Source organism: Cinclus cinclus, chromosome 5, assembly GCF_963662255.1.
Source record: "Cinclus cinclus chromosome 5, bCinCin1.1, whole genome shotgun sequence".
Classification (NCBI taxonomy): Eukaryota; Metazoa; Chordata; class Aves; order Passeriformes; family Cinclidae; genus Cinclus; species Cinclus cinclus.
In genome coordinates this window covers 42,727,489-42,750,728 of record NC_085050.1, presented here as the reverse complement: position 1 = coordinate 42,750,728, position 23,240 = coordinate 42,727,489, and the positions used below count along the sequence as shown (strand labels likewise).

The window sequence follows — 23,240 nt, the reverse complement described above, 5'->3', positions numbered from 1 at the left end:
AAAACTCTAAATTTTCATTTATCACATTTTCAGTGGAAAACAGAAATAATGGATTCCACCTCACATCAGCAATAAATCTACTTTCACTCCCGGCCTTCTCTCAAAGCATGCCATTATTAGATACAAGACTGTAAAGCTTACTTAAAGGACAATCTAGAGATAAAGGACCAAAATGATATTAATCATCTCACATGGCTGCTGTCTGCTGAGGGGGTCATTTTTCAGAGTAATTTTAACAATATTCATATTTTCTTCAATGGATCTGTGCTATTTAATCTATGTTAGAGAGGCTGTTGCTGCTACATAGGCTTTATTCACATAAGTATTTTTAATGTTTCATTCCATATAAAGGAATACATAAATATTAATACGTGCAATTAAATCATTACTTGAATTCTCTAGAGTTGATTTTGTTTCAATTATGCAAAAATCCATATGAGACAACCTGGAAATTTACTGCATTTCCTACTAGTCTTGAAGAAAATGGTGGGCTTTTGATTTCATTTATTTTTTAAAAGAAAACCTGTTCCTCACTTTAGGTTGACCAAATATTTGAATCTCAGATATACAGATGTAAAATGTGCATGCTCCTCCAAGATGAATCCATTAAAGCAGTACCCTCAATATTTCAGCTTTTACAGATTGGTGCTGACTCCAATATGCAATATATTGCACAAAGGAGTAGCCTCTGCCTCAGTAAGTTTCAGTTAAAAAAAAGCCATAAAAGAAAACAGATAATTAAATGACCTTTCCTCAAACACATGCAAAAAATCCTTAGATTTCAATGTTCCTTCCCATTTTGTTGAATGCAACACTAAATCTCAGCAAGTGGTATTTATTTCTCTGCATCTTGCTGCAGTAAGTACAAAATTCATATTACACATAGTACAACTACCAAACCTGTTTGAGATGTCACACCAAGGCCTTTATTTCTAGTGAATCAGTTGCTGTGTGATGTGTTATCACCCAGTCCATAATAAATTAAGCTATCTGTATTGGATGCTATGTTGAGGAGGTCTCCACATAATGTGTTCTAAAAATACTAATTACAGTAAGGAGGCATGAACAGGAGGATAGGAAGTGCTGCCTAACCCAATAATACATCAGGCATAGAGAAAAAAATTGACAAGTGTGCAAACACCTCACAAGTTGGTAAGTGAAATTACTTCCCTATCACTGTGCCCTTAGTACCACAGGAGGACAATCTTGCAGGTAAAATATGCAAAAATGTGTCTTCATTCTACTAATGAAAAAAAAAAAATTAATCTTTAGCTTGTTAAAATGTACCCAACAAGTATTAGCCATAGATGCACAGAGATTAGTTCCAGTCACACCACACAAATCTAAATCTCCATAATTTCTCTCCTTACAGTGATAGAAATTACAGTGATAAAAACGCAATGTTTGCAAGTGCTATATTTTCAGTGGTTTTAGCTTTCTTATAATTTTAAGTGTGGATCATTTCTAGAATTATGTTAGGAGGACTTATATCTAGACAGCATTTTGTTGCTTCTCTTTACATTGAACTAAAAATTTCAGACTTGGAAGCACCACCTGCCAGGCATTTCAAAGCTAAATAGGATACGGCTGTTTATGGCTTCAGCAGTACCATCTTAAACCAGCCTTCTGCATACCACTGGAAATAAAGAATCTAGCCTCTAGGGAAAAAATAAAGCCTACAGATTTTATTTTAATTAACATCAGCTTTTATTACTGGGGATGCTATTGGGTGGTATTTATTATTTGAAATACTTTGTTTAGTAAAAACTCAAATGGGTCACCTTCCATACTTCTCCCTACCCAAATGTTAAAACATATATTCCTTACTTTTACACTATTCAGAATATATAATCAACACAATCTTACCCTTAAAACTTCACATTCTACATACACCTGAACCCATACCTTTTTTGGCATCTCAGATGTTTCTGCTGGGGATGCTCACAGTATCAGTCATTCTCATTCAGCAGTACACACACCAAAGTTTTCAAAAATTATCAGCAGCACAACTGTATATTAAGAAAAACTCCACACCAGTGGTTTGCCCACATCACTTGGCAATGTCCCTTTAATATTAATACACAGAGAAGTAAATTTTTTTCATAAGTTTGTTCAAGTATGTGGAACATGGAAAATGCATAAGAATCAATATGGACTTCATTAATGTTATATTTATTTATTTATTTTCCAGCTTCATACAAACTGGATGTAGAAGCATAAACATAGTACATTTCTACCATTTTCAACAAAAATATAACCAATATGTACAATTATTGTATTAAAAATACAAAAGGATACAGACTCCACCAATGTCTTTCTAAAAGACATACAGGTACAAGTAGTATCAAAAGTATGAGGAAATCACCAGTTAATTGTACATTCTGCACTTGACATCACAGAGCGAACTGAGATTAGCAGTCCTATGGTCTACAATTACTTAATGCTTATATAACATTTGTGCAACTTGTGATAGAGCTAGGATTTTGTATTTCTATATGCACATGAGGTCCATAGCCTTGAGAATAAAACTGGCAAATAATGCATATTACATATAAAATTACAAATGCATAATTGACAATGTGGTATATAAGCAAATAGACAAAAGCTATGATTACTGGAGAGAGAATTAAATAAAGCACTGACATTTGTTTGATACAGTGAAAAAACACTGCAATTTGATCTTTAAAAGTTGAAGCTATTTACGTTTATCTACTGATCAATATGATCAGCTGAGTTCAATGGAAAAAAAAAAATCCAAGACCAGCAGTTCCTCACATTTGAGTACTACTCGGATTGGCAGCCTTCACTTCTCCGGAGTCTGTGCAAAAACAACACAAAAATAGAGGGGAGGGTAATTTCAGTCATTATAGGGTTAATAGCAGCTGTGAGCAGGTGGTTGCTACACATTGGCCTTCTCTACACATGCAGTGTTCCATGAAGCCATTAACAGTTGTGACTATTTCTGCATTGCAAAGGCTGGCAAATCTAACTTTGTTATTTTTTTTATTTTACTTAAAGGCTCAATTATCCCCTAATGTCAAAGTCAATAGATGGAGGTTATTAGATCAGTGTTAACAGCTGACACGAGCTGTGAAATCCCAACTTGCCTTCACTGCAATGTTATCCAGTTAATTTTTATTTTAATATAACTACTATATAGTTTAAAAAAATATATATAACTTAATGGTGGGGTTGCCATCTGTCTTATTACAACAGGACACTTTTTTAGCATGCCATCCTGTATTCCACAAGGCACAGGTATGAGACACTGTGTCCTCTTCCATCACTGACCAGTTGTGAGCACTGTGTTTCTGCATTTACACCAGACCCGGATGAGAATGCCATTAACACTAACATTTACAAACTTATGAAGATTCCAGGGTGGGGCACATTAAGAGCAAAGCCAGGTGGTCAAGGAAAGGCTGCATCCTGCAACCTCTGCCTTCCCTTCTGCCCTACTCAGCCATGTGATAGCAATATTCTTCCAGGAGCTCAGGCTGGCAACCCTACTTACAGGTGTGAAATAATACTGTAATTACTATTCAGATGCACTATTTGATCTCCCAAACGCAAACATACAAAATTGTAACAAAGGCATTGTAAACAAGCAAACAAGCACTGCCTCCTTGAAGGATCTCAAAGCAATTTTCTCTTTGTAGGTTAAAGGCCAAATGTAGTTTGACAACTAACTTATCTCATTATCCCAATGAGACTAAGTGCTAGGATTGTGATTAAAATCTAAAAGGAAGATTTTAAAAAACCCTTCCAGGCATTGGGAAGTGCAGCCAGAGTTAATCATCCTGATGTGATGATCTTGGAATTTGGAATGATACTGTGTGATGTGGCAGACAGCGACAGTGGTAGCTTGGAGATTGCTGCACTGTGCATTTCAAGCAACACAGTTTGAAAAGTGCCGGGGCGATTTCTTCACAGTATTTCACATGCAGGGGGAGAGGGGACAGAAGGGGGAGGGGCAGAGGAAGAAGCCCCATGCTGCTTTAAGGCAGGGAAGGAGGCAAATGGGTCCACCATCCTTTAATCATAGTTCCAAGGCTCCTATTCTAGGGACGTCTTCTTGTGCTCTCCTTTAAGGTGGCTCACTCTGGATCCAGAAAAGCCCAAGTCTTAGACAGCAGAGACTTGTTCATCTTCTGCAAACATAATAGGATAAGGGAAAATAGAATTTAGTTCATAAAAGAACATGACTGCTACTGAATGAAACAAGCTGAGTGTTCAACAGCTGTGTGTATTGTGCTCATGCGTTCTCCATTTCATTGTATATTGTATAAATACATATACTTTTAAAACAATCTAAGTTTCAGTACATTTCAGGTCTCATGAGACATATTTCTTTGGAATTTTGATCTTGAAGAAAATAAGGCAATTGCTTTAACTGAGCTAAATGCAGTTATTCACCCTGAGGAGCACAACAGATACTCCTAGATATCTAATAGCTTAAGAAAGGCATCTGACATTTTCCCCTAAATATATCTTCTATTTAGTCATCATTAGTAGAAACAATTACAATTCTTTGTCATGGTAGCTCTCAAAGTTTGAGGCAATTCAATTAAGGTAGATTCATTTTTTCCCCATCAAGTTCAACTGTAAAGTTTATCCTGCACCTAAAACCTTAGTAACTAAGAAGTTACAGGGAGAAGGGGAATGTTGGTCTATCATTAAGAAAAACAAAGCATTCAAATGAGTGATTTTGGCACCACCCCGCCTAAATTTTAAGGACCTAAAGCTGCAATCCAGCTACACTTGCTCTTCTGTGGAAAAACATCACAGTTAAGCTAAAGCATAAAGATGTAGATGCATATGGATCAGCAAGGTAGTGAGACAGCAGTGGGCTCATAATGGGAAACAGCTGGAGTGGAAGACTCCATGTCCACAGTTAATGTGGAAAATCATGGCAGGCAGGGCCGTACAAGGTGAACATAGGCAACTTCAGAGATGCTGCCTAAGCCAACTGCTTGGATGTTCAAGATTCAGGTAGACCGACATTCCAAATTTTAAATTATATTTAGGAGGAACTGAATTCCTTCCCTTCCAAAAAGTTAACAAATACCAAGTTTGGAAAGGAAATAGAGTTGAAATTATGGGAAGATTTGTGCAATTTGCTTTGTGTCTGTGAAAGCGCTGACCCGTTTTGCATGCAGCACACTCAAAATCTAACAACTAGAAATTTACCATCTTCCTCTGTGGAAAACCCTTGAGTTGGATAGTGAGCAAGACGTGGATCTGACTCATTTGGTTTATGCCACTGAGGTTTGTTCACAGGCCTGCCAGTTGAATGGCTGTGAGACTGCTGCTGTGGAGTTGCTGTCCCATGAGTCTCACATGTCCGTGCCACCATTCTAGACCTCTGAAGTGCTATGTTGTAGTCTGGAGGCTTCCTGGTTGGATGGGAGCCACCTTCTGCAAATTCAGCAATAGGTATTCCTACATAACCAGGAGGAGTTGGAGGTGGCTCCCGATATCGACCCTCTTTTCTTGCTGCAGGAAAAACAACAGATGATTGTTAGAAACAGGATGAGGAACACTGCTCAAAGGCAAATAGACAGCTAAAAGCTAAATAATTATCAACCAACTCAGCAGCCCAGGAAAAGAAAATCTGAACTACAAAGATTAACTATTATATGCTAGACAAAGAGCTTGTGAAAAAGAAATCAATCAAGAAAGTACAGAATATACAACGTAGACAGGATGTAGCTATTCTTCCAACAATGAAGCATCAGTCTAACAAAATTCACCAAATTTCATGGGGAATTTGTTCAAACTTTGCAATGGAAGCTGTTTGATCAATTATACAGAATAAAATGTACAGTGATCAAAGTAACATGGAAGACTCAAGAGTTGACAGAAGTAGTAAATGTCAGGAATTCTGGCATCTCCCCAAATGTATCATTGTCTTAATTCTGAAGAGGGGCTTCACGTCCCAGAGGTCATCCCTTTTGTTTTTAGCATCTTGGAGGGGTAAAAAGAAATACATCTGATACATTATTTTCTTCCTAAAATCTTACTACTTAATGAGGCATAAGTTGCAACTCCAAGAGGTCAGGAAGAGAATTGGACTTCATCATTATACCATTTGCATGCACTACTGCCTGCAGCCCCTATGGTTGTATTCTCTACAAAATCAAAATTGAAAGCCTTCAAGTAAGAACAAAAACTGGGTGTGATTTTATCTAGGACGACCACCTAGCTTGTTGATCTCACTGAGATGTAATTGTTTGCCTGAACAAGCACTAACTCAGGGCATACTGAGAAGCTCTCAGAGAGAACTACTTTAAGGAAAAAAAAAACAGTCAAGCATCTGCAAGGATGCACAACAGATAAGCAGTAGTCTCTGTTTCACAGTTAAGTACTTAGACAAGTCAGCTGGGACTTTGATACTGAACACTTAATGTGGACCCAGCCCTTTAACATATGACCAGTTTAATGACAAACATTACAAGTACAGCAGGAAAAACCACTGACACGGACAATTTACTTTCCACAACTTGTCATACACTGTATATTCTTGCGTAAGTGGTGATGACAACACCCCCTGCATTAGGCAGCATGATTTGACTGAAAGGGTAGTACAAGCTTAAAATGGACTGGTGCTACTTGGATGCAAGTTTTTATAGACCAAAAATAAATCCTTAGCATTACAACAAAAGCAAACATTTTCTAACAGTCGAAGTATTTTTCTTGGACAAACTGTTTTCACTAAGCAAAGCAGCATAAGGCAGTTTCTGAGAAACTTTATTCAAAGATTTCTGGAAATCAGAAGTTCTGTAGAAAAATTCTGTTGTAGAAGAATTCTACTGAAATACTGTGAAAAATCAGTATCTATTAAGTGAAAAGAAATATGTAAAAAGCAGGTTCTGTTGGATAGTGGTACACAGAGTTACATTTGCAGGGCAGTTAGTTAATAGTAGTGAAGGGCATAGAATTGTGTTGGTTTGAATTTTCAGGTCTCTTTCATGTTCTTTCAAGTCTCTAAAAATGTAGTAACAAGCACTTGAGAGGCAAGTTTAGAAGCATATGTTACACATTCTGGAGGAAACCAAGAATACCAAAGAGTAAATTAGAGATTGGCATGAATCTGTACACATTTTTCCCCTTAATAGTCCAGGCATTTCGACCTGCACCCAAGCTTTGAAGCTGAAGGGCACTGCTAGGCAATATACCCATAGCAATACAGGCAGAAAATGGAAAAGCAGTTTATCACAGTGGTCTCAGCATGACCTCAATCTGGCAGACATTCAACTGTCTCAGCAAAAAATAGCTTTTAGATAGTTCTTTGTGTTAACTTGACAAAAGGCAAAGCGAGGGGGGAATGAAAGGAAGATAACAGGCAAAAATGAAGAAGTATTGGACAGCCCATGGATCGGGATGCATAGAAGGAACAATATGATAAAAATGTTAAGCTCTGCCAAAGACACCTGCATACTAATTTATATATTATCTGATCTTTCCATTATTGAATGCATAGAAATTTATTTCAGCTCTAACTTCTTTGAAACCTCTTCAGTTTCGGCAGTCCAAAGAAACATTTCAGTTGGTATTTAAACACAAAGGGATCCCATTTTCAGAAGTCAGGAATATTCACAATTATCAGACAAGTCACACAAAGGTATAACGTAAAACACTATAAAAATCAGGCCACATTTACTAAGATTTCTAAATATAGCCTATGGAGCCTTACTGTGATGAGAAATTCAAATTTCAGAACAGACATCTAAATACATCAACCTCTCAAAATACTGTCCAGCAGTTGAGCTAGTTTTTTGATGTATGGCAGGCTCTCTTGAAACACAAAGGCACTGTCAGAACTGAGAACCAACAATAAATTATATTTTCCCTAGTAATAAACGCACAGTTAAAGGGAAAAAAAAAATTAAGAGAGACTACAGAATGTTCAGTTTTGCTTTAAAAATTAAAAGGAAAAAAAAAGAGAAAGCAAAAAAATCAAACCAGACAAAAGAAATTCAGAACAATATGGGAAAACTTAAGCAAATAAATTAAAATACTTCATGGTAAACTGAACTTAACTTACCAACAAGCCCCTTTGTACTGCTTGATGCTGCTGCTGTGTGAGCGGGGATGGGAGCTGGCTTTGTCTCCTCTGCTGGTGCAGATGTTATGCTACTGGTTTCAGCTTCAATCGAAACATCCTTCCCACCCCTCCGCTTTATGGTACCTGTATCACCCTCAGAGTCCTCTCCCCAATATCCTGTGGAAGATGCCCAGCTTGCTCTGGACTGCGCTTGATCGAGGCCCTCCCTACCTTGACTTTGTTTGCCATATTTTGTACCATGGTCAGGGAACATCAGCTGGTCCACATGGCCGCCTGAGGCCCACAGTCCTGCCCCATCACCTGAACTATCAAAATGAGCATGTCCAAAAGGCAGAGTCTCCCAGCTCCTCTGGTGCTGTATTGTCTGGATGTTATCATGAGAACCACTCGAACAAGAAGTCCAGCTACCACGGCCACTGTCAGCTGCGTCGAGCGAAGCTCTGTCCCCCTGGTCCTGTGACAGCTCTTCTGTACTAGGAGAAGAAAGTACAGTTGCTCCAGCATACAGGCCTCTGGTCTCTGACAGCGGTGCATATGAGCTGGATACACATTGATGAGGGGGACAAAAAATCCAGTGTTGGAATTGGAAATTATGAATAAGACACACACAAAAAAAAAAAACAACAACCAAAGAAAAACAAAATACACTGTGGGTTGCACTAGGTAACCTTTATGACATTTTAAAGGTCCCTTTCCACCCAAAATATTCTATGAGTCTATGGTTGAAGATTTGGATGCACTTTATAGTATTTATTGTTTGCATGAATGGCTAATTCAATTTTGAGACTATATCTCTTTTCTTTCAAGTATATATTCAACAAAACAAAAACAAACCAAACAAAACTGGATAGATAACTTGCTGAAGCCTTACACTTCAGCATGTTATTTCCAAAGGTACAATCTTAACTTCACAACAGTTTGCCTTTAAGACAGGCAAACCACACACACACATATACAGGGAAACAGACAGGAAATTTTCCAGCCATGCTGAGCAAATAGTTCAAAAGTTAGAAACAGAATTTAGCAGGAGCTGGCTGATATTCAGGTTTAGATTTCAGATTTATTTTTTTTCTGCTTAGGAAACTGTGAAATGGAAATGTATTTTAACCTTATTTTTGGAAACGCTACTTCATAGAGCAAGTATGTTTTCTGTAGCCTTGCAACAATTAAGTGAGCCTGACATAATCCCTTACACAGCAGCAGAGAAAACCAACAAAGTGTCATTTCTGCTTAGCAGATATCCAGGCTCCTGGGACTTGTTCTTCCAGGGCACCCTCCTATGCAGACTGCAACCCTTTTCTTCCAAATATTTAAGATATCTGATGAAAGAGTTTGCATAGCCTGAGATTCCCAAAGCTGAAGTGCAGTAGTTTTGGAATAGGTCTGCCATTCACAGACCCTGCAGGATGAAAACCCTAGAAAACATTCAGAGGACTGAAGCATCCAAATAAACAAACAAACAACAACAACAAAAAAAAAAGAGTGGAGACTAAACAAGAGCCAGAGTTCCAATTATTTTCACACCAAGGCTCACTGCTAGAGATTTAGAGAACTCCTCACAGCACTATCTTCCCCACCATTACAGAAGTTAATTACCTAGAAAATTACTAGAAAACCAGCAGCATAATGTGAATTTTAGTTTCCAATTATTGTTGACTAGAAGAGATACTTGGATTAAAATATTGTGGAGTTTGACAAATATGCACTTTTCCATGAAGCAGACTGGAAAATTGCTAGCTATTTCTGGTCTCAGTTTGATCACTGAATAATTGTATGAAAATCTCATCTAATTCAGTCAATTTTCTGTGAAGAAAGCAGGCTAGAGTACTAGACTGCCACAAGTTGATAATCCATGGCACCACTGAAGATGGTAACATCTTCTGAGGTAAAGTCTTGCTGCTGTAGACCTCATCACTCACTCAGGAGTGCAAAACTTTTTCTTGGCAGGAATGGAGCATTATCACAAAATGCAGCACTGAAGCAGTAGTTTTTTAAGAGCAGAGGAGAAAAAGTATTTGAGAGACACAGGGAAAGTTACATGGACAAATACACATGCCACACACACACAATATGAAAGTATAATATAAGTAAGCAAAATTAAATTCTTACCCTAAGCTGTATTGATCTGGTTCAATCATGATTCTTCTATCAATCCTTCCCACACCAAGATTTGTCTCCACGATGCTGACAGAATGCCTCTGTCTCCTCTCATCATGCAGGGAGACTGGCATAGAGTCAAAAGAGGAATTGCTGACAATACTAGATCTAGAAGAAATTTCACTGTGACCAGAATCAGAGAAGTTATCCACAGTGCTGCTTGGAGCCAAAGAGTAGCCTGCAAGAGGAACATTGTGTTACTCAGACTCTCCAAGCTGCCTGCTCAGTTCTTGACAGGCCACTGGCAATACTGCAATAAAACTGGCAATAAAACAAAGCTGCCATTACATTTGCACAGCACTGCAAAAGATAAACATACACGGCAAAACTGGGTGACACTCTTTGGTATCTTAAGAGATTCAGAGAATCAGAGATTGAGGATTGTGGGAACGTATACTACTAATTTACAAGCCAACTGGTCTCCTTCCCTATTCTCTGCCCTCCTCTCCTAAATTCTTTTGAAATTCATCATCATACTTGTATCCTTACATTATGAAATACTACTTCTCAAAATCTGCCTTTGTATAAACATTGTCTCCAAGACTGGAAGGAAAGAGGTGCTCTGGTTGAGATTACTGTTTATAAAGTATTCCCAGAGACTCTCTCATACAGTCTTTTTATTCTGCAAAACTACACTTCAGAGATGAACAGATATATGAAGCCCAGATGTCTGGGCTGACTGCTTATTACATGTCTTAGCTGAGACATGGGCAGGTTTTCAAGATTTCTTTGTGATAATTGGCTCACTAATTAATTCCAAATTCCACATTACCAGAATTATGGTGAAATTTGGAGGTAGGTAGCACTGACACAGCCCAACTGAGATAAAATCTGCAAACCATGTCATAGAAGCAAATTCAGCTTTTCTTTCAGTATTAAACAAAATGCACTGAATGTTCTTGCCAGCTAAGTTAAAGATCATTAAACACATCCACAAGTGTCCACAGTTTTCACTTGTTGCTTTTACTCTACTCTTAAGTGTCAAAATTACTTCAACTTATCTATCCCAATTCACTTGCTGAGAACTAATGCTGGGAATTAATGCTGTCATTTTTATCTGAAAGAATGTATGATTAGCTTAATGTAACCAAGGATTTTTAAAATCATGTTTATGATTTGCTTTCTGCAAAAATAAAGTGCTGTTCACACTGAGTCAAGTACAGAATTCCAATTCTTTTTTCAAAAAATGCATAGGTGTGACCATATTTATATAAGTTCACTCTTTGCTAGTGTAGTATTTGAGAGAAATAATGATGACAGCTTACAAGGACTCAAGATGATATATACTCTACATATTGTCCTCCTCCATCTGACCTTAGTAAATAACACTTCAATAGAAGTCATTCCAGGCCCAATGTATATTTTACCATAATGCTCTACTATGTAACTGCTAAACTGAACTTCTATGCTATTCTGAAAAGAGAATAACTTAAAAGGCACATGCAATACATCCAGGCTATTGTACTTCCAAAGTGTCTTCTGTTGTTTTTTTTAAACTACAGGACAATGCCTCCATACTCCGTTTTGTCAATTCATAGCCAGAACCACCATGAAAGCAAACAAACAGGTTTTCAAAAAATCTCTTTAAAGTCCTAAATTCACTTTAAAAAATAACTCTGTGAAATTGCTTTAAAATATCTTGGTCAAGAAAGCTCCAATGTATAATACTATTCCTCAAAAAATCATACACATGGTTTAAATAATCAGGTTGCTATTGAAATATTCTGTAGTATAAAACAGAAATTACAGTATTAAATATTCTGATTTGAATTCCAAAACACCTTAAGCCTTTCTGTCATACGTAGGTCACATCCCATTCAGATGCATAAAACAGCAAATAATTCCTCTAATAGACCGGTGTGGTCAATGCTGTACAAAGACCTTAAGTTTCAACCTGCACATCCTTCCACCGAAGGCAGAAAACACTGATCACGGGAATATGTTTTGTCAGAAGCAGCTGCAGCCAGAGTGACCTACTGCATCAAATCCTGTATCATACCAGGCTTTCATTTCTGGCTTTTTATCAGCAGAGAGCTTTAAAGTACCCTTGAAATCAGGTTCACAGCTACCTTTCATGTATCCCACTCTGCACTACATTTTCTGCCCTCTTGCTGACCATATGTGACAAAAATAGGAGCAGCTTCTTTCTCAGAAGCTTCCAAAGTCCATGAGCTTCAGGAAACAGGATAAGAAATACTGAACATCTACTACCTTTCCTTGGAGAACTCTGTGGTGAAGTAGGAGGAGAAGACAGCTGTGAAGATGCACTTGAGACAGTGTCTTCAGACTGTTTCTTGTGACGATCCAAACTTCCTTCTTCTGATAATGAAAGGATTTTCTTTAAAGCTTGTGGGGAGTTAATGCCTTTAGGTAAGAATTAAAGTAGGCAGATGTAAAGTCCAGTATAGATATATCCTTATGTTTCACAATGCATTTATAGAGAAGACACCCCACAGGAGGAAAAAGCCACATTTTTTCCTGTATATTTCTGAATTCCTGACACCAGCTTAAATGAAGCAAAATGTTTAAAAACTATTCCCTTTTAAAATATAGCACTTTATTCCTGCATATTAGTGCAGATGGTCTTTCCTTCTGGCCACTTAAGATAAATACTTTGCCACAGAAAACACAAAGATTTGATGTTGCAGAATGCCACCTGTACAATATATAGTTGAGGATTATCTTGGGTTGCAAATCAGGATGTAACCAGAAGTATGTATTTTGTCACCATCTGTTGAAGCCAGGTGGGGCAGTGCTCTTTATCTTGTCCACAACCCATGCTTCCTCCAAGGAGATATCTTCTATTAATGGACCACTGAGTCCCACTGCATGACTGATAAAATCATATAATCCCATTGGGAGATGCTCCACCCAGGGGGAAGAGCCAAGCATTTCCTACCTAGATAAAAACTGAGATTTGGAACACCAAAGCAGCCTTTTTTCCACTGGACTCCAGAGGAAAACCAGACCATTTTATATCATCACTGGACCTTCAGAGGAAAACTGCACCCTTCTACAGGACCACTGCTTCAACTGAACCACATCTGTCACTTCAGGAGGACTGCAGCCACCATTTAATGGGACTGCTACCAATGCCCTGACTGACGGGGAGTCAGGTTGTATTCTGAGTCTGTCAGTTCTGGTTCTTTTTGTATTACTGTACTTTTATTTTAATTTTTTCCCAGTAAAGAACTGTTATTCCTATTCCCATATCTTTGCCTGAGAGCTCCTTTATTTCAAAATGATAATAATTTGGAGGGAGGACACTTTCCATTTCAAGAGAGGCTCCTGCCTTTCTTAGCAGACACCTGTCTTTCAAACCAAGACAGGGATATGCATAGAAATAGTTACTGAGAAACTTGAACTAAAATTAGCTTAAATACAGACATACACCATCTCCCTGGTTAGTGAAGATGTATATAGTAAGAATGCAAACTGCTCTCCTATTTCTTTTCTATTCAGAGTAGCCTAGAAGGTCAAAGGAAGCTGGAAAGAAAAATTAATGATTAGTCTTACAAGGCCATCCTGCAGCTGCCTTTTGTCTTTCATTTTTAGGAACTATTGCTGCACCAGTTTATTTTGGAAAACTACAGAGTAAAAATATCCTGAAGATGATATATGACGTAAAGATCTAGGGCATCAGGAATTGCTTTTTCCAGACCACATTTATCCATCTTTCTCCGATCCCCTCAAAATCCACCCTGGGACAGCCTTGTAAGTTAAGATAGAGTTTGTCTGACAGTTTTGCCATTTTTTGTGGTAGAGGTTATTTCTAAGCATTCATGGACTTTTATCTTTGATCTGTTGGATCACAATCCTGCTATCAATAATTCACAGCCGCCTGATCAGCATAACCTAGTGAGTTTTCAGAAGCCTTGCCACTATAAGCAAAAAATTGCAGTCTATAGTGCTTCAAAGTCCTTTTAAGATTAAAATTTAATGGTAAAATCAACAAGATTTAGATGAATATTGAGTTGTTTCTTGCTCATTTTGCTACTTCTAATGCTTTGTTGCAGGCTAAGCAGTGCATGAGGAAAACCAATAAAGAGCGAAATCAGAATTAAGCTCTTATGAAATGACCATCATAAAAAAGGAAGGGTCAGTTATGCTACATATACTTCCTAGGGATATTACCATACTTGTGATTTAAGGAGTTCATTAATAGTGCATACATGTTTTGTACACATGTTGTGACACAGATTTGGAAATCAGGGTAGAAGAACTTCCTCTAGTCTGGTACCTTTCTGTAGAATATGGAGGCAGCAAGAACTGCATAACAATAAAAAAGCAGAAGGGAGTAGAAGCCAAAGGGACAATTGTTAACATGGAAGTTCAGACCCACATTTCTAACAGGACTGCCAGTTGGAGCAGGCCTGAATTTCACCTTAAATTTTTTACTTGTGAAGAAACACCAAAACTTAGGAGGCATCTTAAGAACTCCAGGTCCCTAATTCCTCTAAAAAAATTAAGGCAAGATCCCAGGGAAAACAGTGAGAAACATTTATTCTTTCCAGCTGCTACCAACAGGTAAATACTTATACTGATTAAATTGACAGGATGCTTTCCCTAGATTTTTTTCTTTCCATTTCTAGAGAAGTGAACTATGCCTAGATACTGCATGAACAGGTGCAACTGCATATCATACTACCAGAAATGGAGCCTTATTTGATTAAAAAAGTCTTCCCGACGCAGGCAAACAAACTTCAGAAAATTAAACCAAATTCTTCCTTGTTCTACCTACCAAATGGTGGGAGGTCTTTGACTGGCACTTTCTTGCGAGAGGGATAAAGAGACACGGCTGGGACCTGCAATGCTTGGTTTACTTTATGCTGCTGCTGCACTTTCTGCTGGATGCCTGCCCGGGGAGCCACTGGTGATGTTTCAGATTTCCCAGATCGCTTGTCTCCTGTGTTCTTCGGCACTTTGCAAGAAAGGGGACAAAACACTGAATGACTACGAGCTAAGAACACAGTGGTGTTTTAGTCTGAGCAGTGCAAAAGCCTCTGAATTAGAAAGTGCTCAAATACTTGTACAATTAATGCAGCATGGTATCTTTAGATAGAAGAGATGAAGAAGAGAATAGGGGGAGATGTAACTCCATTTAGAAGATGTACATTATCTATGAATGTTTTCTTTCTCAAAATAAAGCTCTGATAAATGACCACTGTTACAAAAAACATGACTAGAAGTTATACTGGACTATCTATCATAAGGACTACAACTGATCCAGAACAGACATATAATTACTAGTTTTTGCTATCCTGCAGGAAGGGAAGGGCACAAGATACAACATTTCCCAAAATAAAAACAAAATTGATACCCATGATAAGGTCCCCCTCTGCTGCCCCAGGTACAGCCCTCCAGGTATCTCTGAAACATCTGAACATAAAAAAATCCCATACTCCATCAGAATAATCATATCACTATTCACACTATTAATCTCTGTATGTCAGAAAAACAGAAGAACTTTTGATTCCCCCATACCCTTTGTAGAGACAAATCTAGAAAGCCACTGTACACTTCATTGTGACATCATCCTAAAGCCTTATCACCTGTATAAATACTATATCTCTATCCTGTTAATCCACAAGATTATTTCCTTCGGATTCATAGATGTTTAGTACTTGAAAATGACTAGACAAATAATTTTCTACTTCTTTGTCTAGTTACTGTTCCCAACTGATTCACTAGACTAGAAACAGAGTTATATTGAACAGTTTTCTTGAAATTCACAACAAATGTCAATGCTCACATGTGTTTGTGGCTGGCTCACACTGCAGAGAGAGCATCTGGAGGCTCTCTTCGTCCATTTCCAGATCCAAGTTTGAGAGATACTGCTTTACTTTCCGTGCCATCTGAGCATCTTCATAGAGCTTTTTAGCATTAAGAAAGGAGCTGCGACGGACCCGCTTCTTATGCCCCCCTGCTTGTGCAACATCAAGCACGGCTGCATTGGCACTGCCCTGGCTGAGAGACCTGGAATGAAGGATAGCAGAAGGGGGAAGAAAGAGAGCAAAAGTATGACTTAGTCCAACATGGTATCACCCAATCAACATGAAATGTGCAAGAGATTGCATGAATGTCAGTCTATGGTCAAAGCTTACATGCCTCATTCCAGTAAGTCAAACAGCTATAACAGACAGAAAGATAAGGGCCAGGAAATATTTTTTTCTTGGTTACAGGCACTATTTTAATGGCACAGATATTTTAACCTATTTTGCTCCAGCTACGCAATAACACTTCACATGTCTAGAAAAGCATTCAAGGTAGCTTTTTCACATAAGCCATCTACTGAGAGGACTGGAGCATTAGGAAAAGCTCATGCAGTAAGGCAGTGCTGACAGAAGACTATAGTTGAGGTTCAAATTCAAATACATACAAAGGAGGCATTTTGAAAGCCCTCTGTGTTTCAAATCAGACTGTATACAAAATGTACAGCTCAATTTTACAGAATAAAACTTCTTTATAACTTGCAAGCCTGAAGAGAATTTTGTTAAGTAAAATGAGCAGCTAGTTCATGATAAAATAAATGTCATGCACACTTCAATGTATGTATATCTATATGAATGCTATGCATTGATCCTGAATTGTTAAGGTAAAAATGATGGCTAATTGTAATATGAAAGTAAGTTAGTCAAGCAGATACTCTAAGTTTTAACTTTTGAATTTGATTGTGATAATTATTTAATAGGTATAAGGAAATTAACAGCTATTTTCAGCTGTTGCAACCTTGTCATTTTGTAATTTCTCTTTGACCGCAAGTCTCTTCCTTCACCAATTTAAACTGGAGGTGGGAAAGAATATTTCACTTCTATCCATGACCACTTAAAAATAATTTACAACTTCAGTGTTTTAATCTCAAATCAAAAGCACTCCTACATTAAAATGTATTGTCAGTAAAAAAGGGTTAACAAAAGAAAAAAAAAGTCAAAGCACCAGAAAATTAAAGATAGCAAGTAGGAAAAAATGCAAATGATAAAGGAAGAATGAATGGGTGCGTATGTTGTCTCCAATCACTTACCCCAAACTCCTCCATTTCTTCTTCCTGCAAGTGAGAGCCAGGAAGAATAAAGCACGGGTTTAAGAGAAGACAGAGAAAGATCACAAGCTCAGAAAGAAAAAGACCAGACTTCAGGACAAGCAGCTCTGGAAGCCCACATTAAAAAGAGCCTTACTCGGGCATACAATCAGATATTACAGACCCTTCTAGCCCAAATTCAGAAAAAAAGAGTATGCAATAAGCTTGTAAAATATGAAGCCAAAGAGCATTCACTCCACTCTTGTTTCCTAACACAAGAAGCCGACACTGCTTCAGATACATTACCACTTCCACTAAATCAAAATTACAAGGCTGACACCAGTCAATGTTTCAAACAGACAGATAAGTTTTCAAAACAGTTTCCCTCCCTCCCACTGGTAGAATCTCATTTTTATGAAGTAACCATCAACTACAGAATAGTAACAAACATTTTAGAATGTATCAGTAACCACAAAATGTCAGGGTTTCTACAGTTTTAGACCACCACATCATGCTGATCAATTGTTAACATAAAAAATTCATCCTGCACCAACAGAAAGTGCACACAGAAGTGCCTCTTGCTGCCACCTAGCCTTCTCCCAGCTGGGGAAAGCTCTGCCTTGTACAACACACTTACCTTGTTCTGAACATGAGAGCAGGATCCATGTTCACGGATGCCATGCGACCAACATGGCGTATCTCCTTCGCAATCATCCGCAGCTTCTCAAAATTCACCAGGCCCTCAACTTTAGAATCATTTCCTACAACCAACAACATCGGTGATTAGGCAGGAAAGTTACTTTCCTTAGCCAGCAGAAGATTATCTACTTCTGCCTTTACCTTCATGAAGGAATGTAAGGTCCTTTTTGATGACAGGAAACAGGGGGATAATAGGGGGCTGTAGGTTTTGGCTGTTAAGGACATTACGATATTTTGCCATATTCCTAGATGGATCAAACAAGTCCTGCAGATCTTGAAACAGTTTCTCATACTTGCTTGGAAGCTTTTCCCAAGTAGTTCGGAGCCTTGCAACTGGTGCCAAATTCAGGCCACTTGAAACAAAAGAAGTGCATAACAGAAATTTAAAAACTTCTTTTTACAAGCGTTTATTACAGAATACATGTATTACAGAAGATCATTCTTATAAAACCCATAAAAAACTGGAGATATCTACATGATGCAACCATAAGCAGAAAAAAGTTACACTTGGATGAGTAATTAAACCTTACAGAGAGTCTATGTTTGTTGCTGTAGAACAGTGTCTGAGTTTGATGAGATTATCATAATCTAAGTAAATCACGATCACCACTTACTTTCAGATTAAGAAACTGGCAGAAAAACCATCTTCCACCTCCATGATAATGTTCAGGTGGTGACAGCACACCTTCTTTCTGCAATAATCCATTTGACTTTGTTCTTTCAGGATGAAATTTTGCAACACACTCTATACCTGAGGTTATTCTCAAGCTGTAGCTGGTGCAAACCCCCTTCTTCCCTTGTAGTGACATTGACTGTCTTGCTGTTAATTTCTACCTGGTGGGAAAGTCTGATACCTAGAATCTTTCCTTCAAGTTTTTCCTAGCTGCTTTTATTTCTCATTGAGACTGGCTGAAATAGCTGAAAAAAAATCTCAGTATTTTCATGTCTCAGAGATGCTGAGTGATCATCAGCATGGATTCTTGACTTGACTTTGGAACTTGCCCCATTTGCTGAATAGTATTCAAACCTACTCATCTTCAGGAAAAGTGTCACATTCAGTCTGTTGACCTAAGGTCAAGACAATGATGACAAGAGCTTGTGTCAAAAACAGTGATAACACTGTCAGTTTACTGTAATTTTGAGTTTTTTTCATGAGAGACAATATAGGGGCATTGTTTGGTTTACTTTGGGTTTTAAAAAAATGTGTATAAACATAGACATTAGAGCTTTCTCTCTTCTTATTCCAAAACTAAGAAAGGTTTACTGAGATTTTCAGTACATTTTAAAATTCTTATTAAAAGATCTTTTTTTACAGACTGTTATGGTATCACAGTCTGTTATTGATTATTATCAGAGTTCCTTGCATGAAACTGCTGATACGAAGAAAACCAAAGGAAACATATCATGGCTGAATGAATTTATGATACTGGCCAGTATGTATAAAAATGAGCTGCCTTGGGGAAATTAGTCCATTAATTTCCAACAACTGTGTGGTTTTCTTGTATATACCTGTTGTTACTTCTGCTCTTTGTCTTTAAATAAGTGTATTAGTTTCTCTTGTGCCATGTTGACATTGCCACACTATCTTGAGCAGTAACTACCTAAACAGCAGCATTCCAAACAATGTTTTAGCAAACATTTCAGATTACAGAAAGTTCCAAATACAGATGGCCAAGTGTTGATGTTAGCAGTACAAACTGGTTTATTCTATTAAGTCCATTTTTTTTAAACTAACATAAGTAAGACTTTGCTTTTTACTTAGAAGTAAAATTATTAGTGGACAATACCTAATGATGGCAAACATCGAGTTGAAGTTCTTGCATTCTCTGCAGTGTAGCGCTATCTTAATGAAATGCTTAATGATCTTCATCCTCTTCAGTTGGTTGGTTTCTCTTAGAATCTCAGAAGCCACCCAGAATGTTTCTTGATTTATCACCTCTTCAAACCTTTTTAGATTAGTGCAACCTGTTTTTGATTTGAGTTTAAACAAGTCATCTATGTATTCTGTGGGTTCGATATTACGGAACAGCTCAAAGTTTCTCATGGAGAGTTGGGTAGCCACCTCAACAGTGCTGAGCTGTAGTAGGGAAATTTGGCTTTCCCTTAGTAACTCTTGTGCATCTTCATCTGAACAAAGAGTTTCTGTTTCCATGTTGTTCTTCAGGTAATACCTGTAAAAAAAAATTTAAAAAGACACTAGATACAATACAGCTGATCAGTGCTGAGAGTTACAGCAATGATCCAGCTGGAATCTGAGAATAAAAATGAACTTCACCAGGGTCTAGGTATCAATGGGAAGTTGCATAAGCAGCAATGTGTTGCAAAGAAACAGAACATTAAATAATTAACACTCCTTTAACAAGATTTTGACTTAATAAACTGGCATCATCAGCTTTAGCTCAGTCTCCATCTTACCTGCCACTCAGCTGTATCCTGTCAGCAAGCTTGGACAGCTGATCAGGAAGCCTCCTTTGTTTGATGACACCCTCAGGTGTGACAGAGACTTCACATAGTGAGTATGCATCAGGGGTTGCAGTCAGAGCAAATTCCCTGATGGCCTGGATGACCACTTCCTTTGCTGTTGTGTCCTTGCTGATCATTATGTAGCGACTTTGCTGGTCTGCCTTGAAAACTCGCAGAACTTGGTCTGGTAAGTCTGGGAAAAAAATTACAAGCAAGTTATGCAATTTAGTAAGCAAAGAAAAATAAAAACTTAATGCTAAAAGAACAAGCAAGTCACATTGAGTTTAATTATTAGTGTTTTCAGTTTTTATTTCAGCAAAAGTCCTGATGAAAAGCTAGGCTCTTACTGACAAAGAATATTTTCTATTAACATCCTAGTTAAAAAAGCTACTTCTACTAACATCCAGGAAAAGAAGGTAGTTTGGCTATAAATGGAGAAAGCCAAAAAAAAGTTAATATTTTCAAAGTTTGGACAGACAAACAAATGAGCATGAATGTATTGAAATCTAGACCCACCGATCAACTGAATTTTTGTATTTATCACTGTATTATTAGAAAAAAAAGAGATGAATTAAATTATACAGGTATCCATCAGTAGTTTTTTTAACTGACAAGTATTTAAATTAATTTCTTCCCTTTTTCTAGTTTTGTGAGGCATGACGTCTACTCATTTCTCTTTAATATATTTCTTCTTATAAATAATTATTTTTTTAGATCAAAGAGGTCATAGAAGCAATAAAATATATAATAATAATAACAGAAAGCCTTCTACATGAAGGCTTCTGAAATTACTATAATGAAAAAGTACTGAAAAAACAACTGCCAAACAAAAACATTCACTTTGGTACAACTAGGTTTTTTTGACAAGATCTGAATGCGCATAACATGAATTCAAGTTATTACAGAAAGATCTATTCACCAGCAGAAATCTTGTGACAAAAGAACAGAACTTAACACTTCCCCACTGCTCTTGCATGTTTCCAAAATAATAATTTGTAAAGCATTAAGATGAATTCCTCTGAGTTCATTTACATGCCACAAAGGTTTTTTTATGCTAAAATATATTATTTTACAAATTTCATGCAACTAAGCCTGTAACTTTTTAAGCTCACAGTAGTTTTTGAAGCTTGAGAAGCACTAATACCAGAACACACCAGAACTGTGTGATTGCACCATCAGTTACACATAAAGGATATCATTATAGGCCAGCTTTTAGCTTTTCTTAAGCATTTGAGTCAAATGTACAAATACTTTATAACAAGCAAGCCAATTTTGCCTTTTATCACTCATTTTCCAGTGACCCATCTTCCTTCAGCAGTTAGTTGAAGAGGGATTCAGAGCAGAATATTTTCTAAAATGCTTTCTACATTTTTTGACATCTGGAAGAAGGCAGATGCCAAAGACACGGCCTTTTGGAAATGTTGTTAAAAATCAGATCCTTCTCTAGATGTTGCTGCCTCTTGCTGTTGCAGAAACACTTGCCAAAGGAATGCTGTGAAGTTGAGAAGCTGCTGTAAACAACACCAAGGTGAGAAATCATTTAAGGGTCCCTAGAAATAAAGTGTTTTGTGCAACAAGAAAATAGCCTGCTCTGCTGGGTCACTGAAGTCGATATGAAGAAATGTAGAGGACAGCAAACAGGATAGTCCCATCTTTGCACTGCATTTTATCACCAAACTTCTCAGGCTGCCTACCTATCAGAGCTGACAGCAAAAGCTCCATACAAAAATACACAGATGCCTGCCAGCAATTGAAATGATTACAGCTATAGCAATGGTAGCAAGTCATTCAGCCCAATATTTTTAAAATAAAACACTTGAAGAGAATTTTAATCATCCCCCTTCACTGGTTTTCAAAAAGGGAAACTGGAGTGGCAGGCTGAAGAATGCAATGCTGTATGATAGGAATCTATTCCCTTAGAAAGATTGTGAAGGGAAAGAAAAAATACCAGTGACTGGTAGTTCATCATTACTCTATTATTTTGATTTCCAATCAAACAGCAAAGGCAGCACAAGAAAAGAGAAATTAAAGTGCTATTGAACATTTAAAAATAAACCTTTAAAAGCATATTTGACACAGCCCGAGCCAATAAGAAGAGAAACCAAAATGACTCCTTGCAGATCTCAAGCTGTTCACACTTTCTCCTCAAAGACTATTCTTCTAAAAGGAGCAAGTTGTTTTATTTTCTATCCTGAGGGATATTTCTCAAAACCTCAAAGGACAGCTGCTCTACCAGTTTCTCTTTCTCCTCCAGTGCATTCAATTTCTTGCAAGTTGCTTCCATTGCTGTCTTTAATTTAGACCAAGGTAGTAAAAGGAATTAAAACTGCTGGCTTTAATTTTTTCAAGTCTTGGAATATATAGAGATAGAATTCAACTCTTCTATATATAATGCAACCATCTCTAAAGTCCTTAAGGTATATGTTTTTCATTTCAAGCCCCCTTTTCCTTCATTTCCACACAGGAAAAGAATTTTGCCTCAGAATTACTTTAAAAATATTCCCTGTGTTCATGAAGGCAAATTTTATGAAAAAAAAATTAAAATAAAAAAGAAATACATTTTCTACAAAGACATGGCAAAACTGTTAAACATTTGGGCCATGGTATTACATCATATTGATCTTCTTTCCTCACTGTAAAATGCAAACAGTTGAACCTTATTAATTTATTAAGCTTCTCTGAGCTCCATCTGTAATTGAAAAGTCTTTAGGCGTGCAATGGCTTTCCTTCTCATGGAAGTTTGTTCGAGCTGCATGAGACAGCAAGGCCCTCAGCTCTGGAGGGTGGCCAATGGCTGCACTTGGCATTAAGGGCACTCTGATTACCTAGAACTAT

The 23,240-nt window shown here is 37.5% G+C and overlaps 1 protein-coding gene across 2 annotated transcripts in view; it reads right to left on the bottom strand.

The window, feature by feature from the left end:
• Window positions 1-4,125: 4,125 nt before the first annotated feature.
• The window catches only part of RAPGEF2 (Rap guanine nucleotide exchange factor 2), a 181,702-nt gene continuing 162,587 nt past the window's right edge, over window positions 4,126-23,240 (bottom strand). For both annotated transcript variants that reach the window (XM_062492880.1, XM_062492881.1), the window contains 12 exons: window positions 20,358-20,598; window positions 19,730-20,113; window positions 18,084-18,295; window positions 17,881-18,004; window positions 17,247-17,270; window positions 15,978-16,201; window positions 14,967-15,146; window positions 12,437-12,589; window positions 10,178-10,403; window positions 8,048-8,607; window positions 5,191-5,496; window positions 4,126-4,151 (listed from right to left, as the gene is read on the bottom strand). In XM_062492880.1, coding sequence (XP_062348864.1) covers window positions 4,126-4,151; window positions 5,191-5,496; window positions 8,048-8,607; window positions 10,178-10,403; window positions 12,437-12,589; window positions 14,967-15,146; window positions 15,978-16,201; window positions 17,247-17,270; window positions 17,881-18,004; window positions 18,084-18,295; window positions 19,730-20,113; window positions 20,358-20,598 — 2,660 coding nt within the window. The remainder of the gene's footprint in view (window positions 4,152-5,190; window positions 5,497-8,047; window positions 8,608-10,177; window positions 10,404-12,436; window positions 12,590-14,966; window positions 15,147-15,977; window positions 16,202-17,246; window positions 17,271-17,880; window positions 18,005-18,083; window positions 18,296-19,729; window positions 20,114-20,357; window positions 20,599-23,240) is intronic.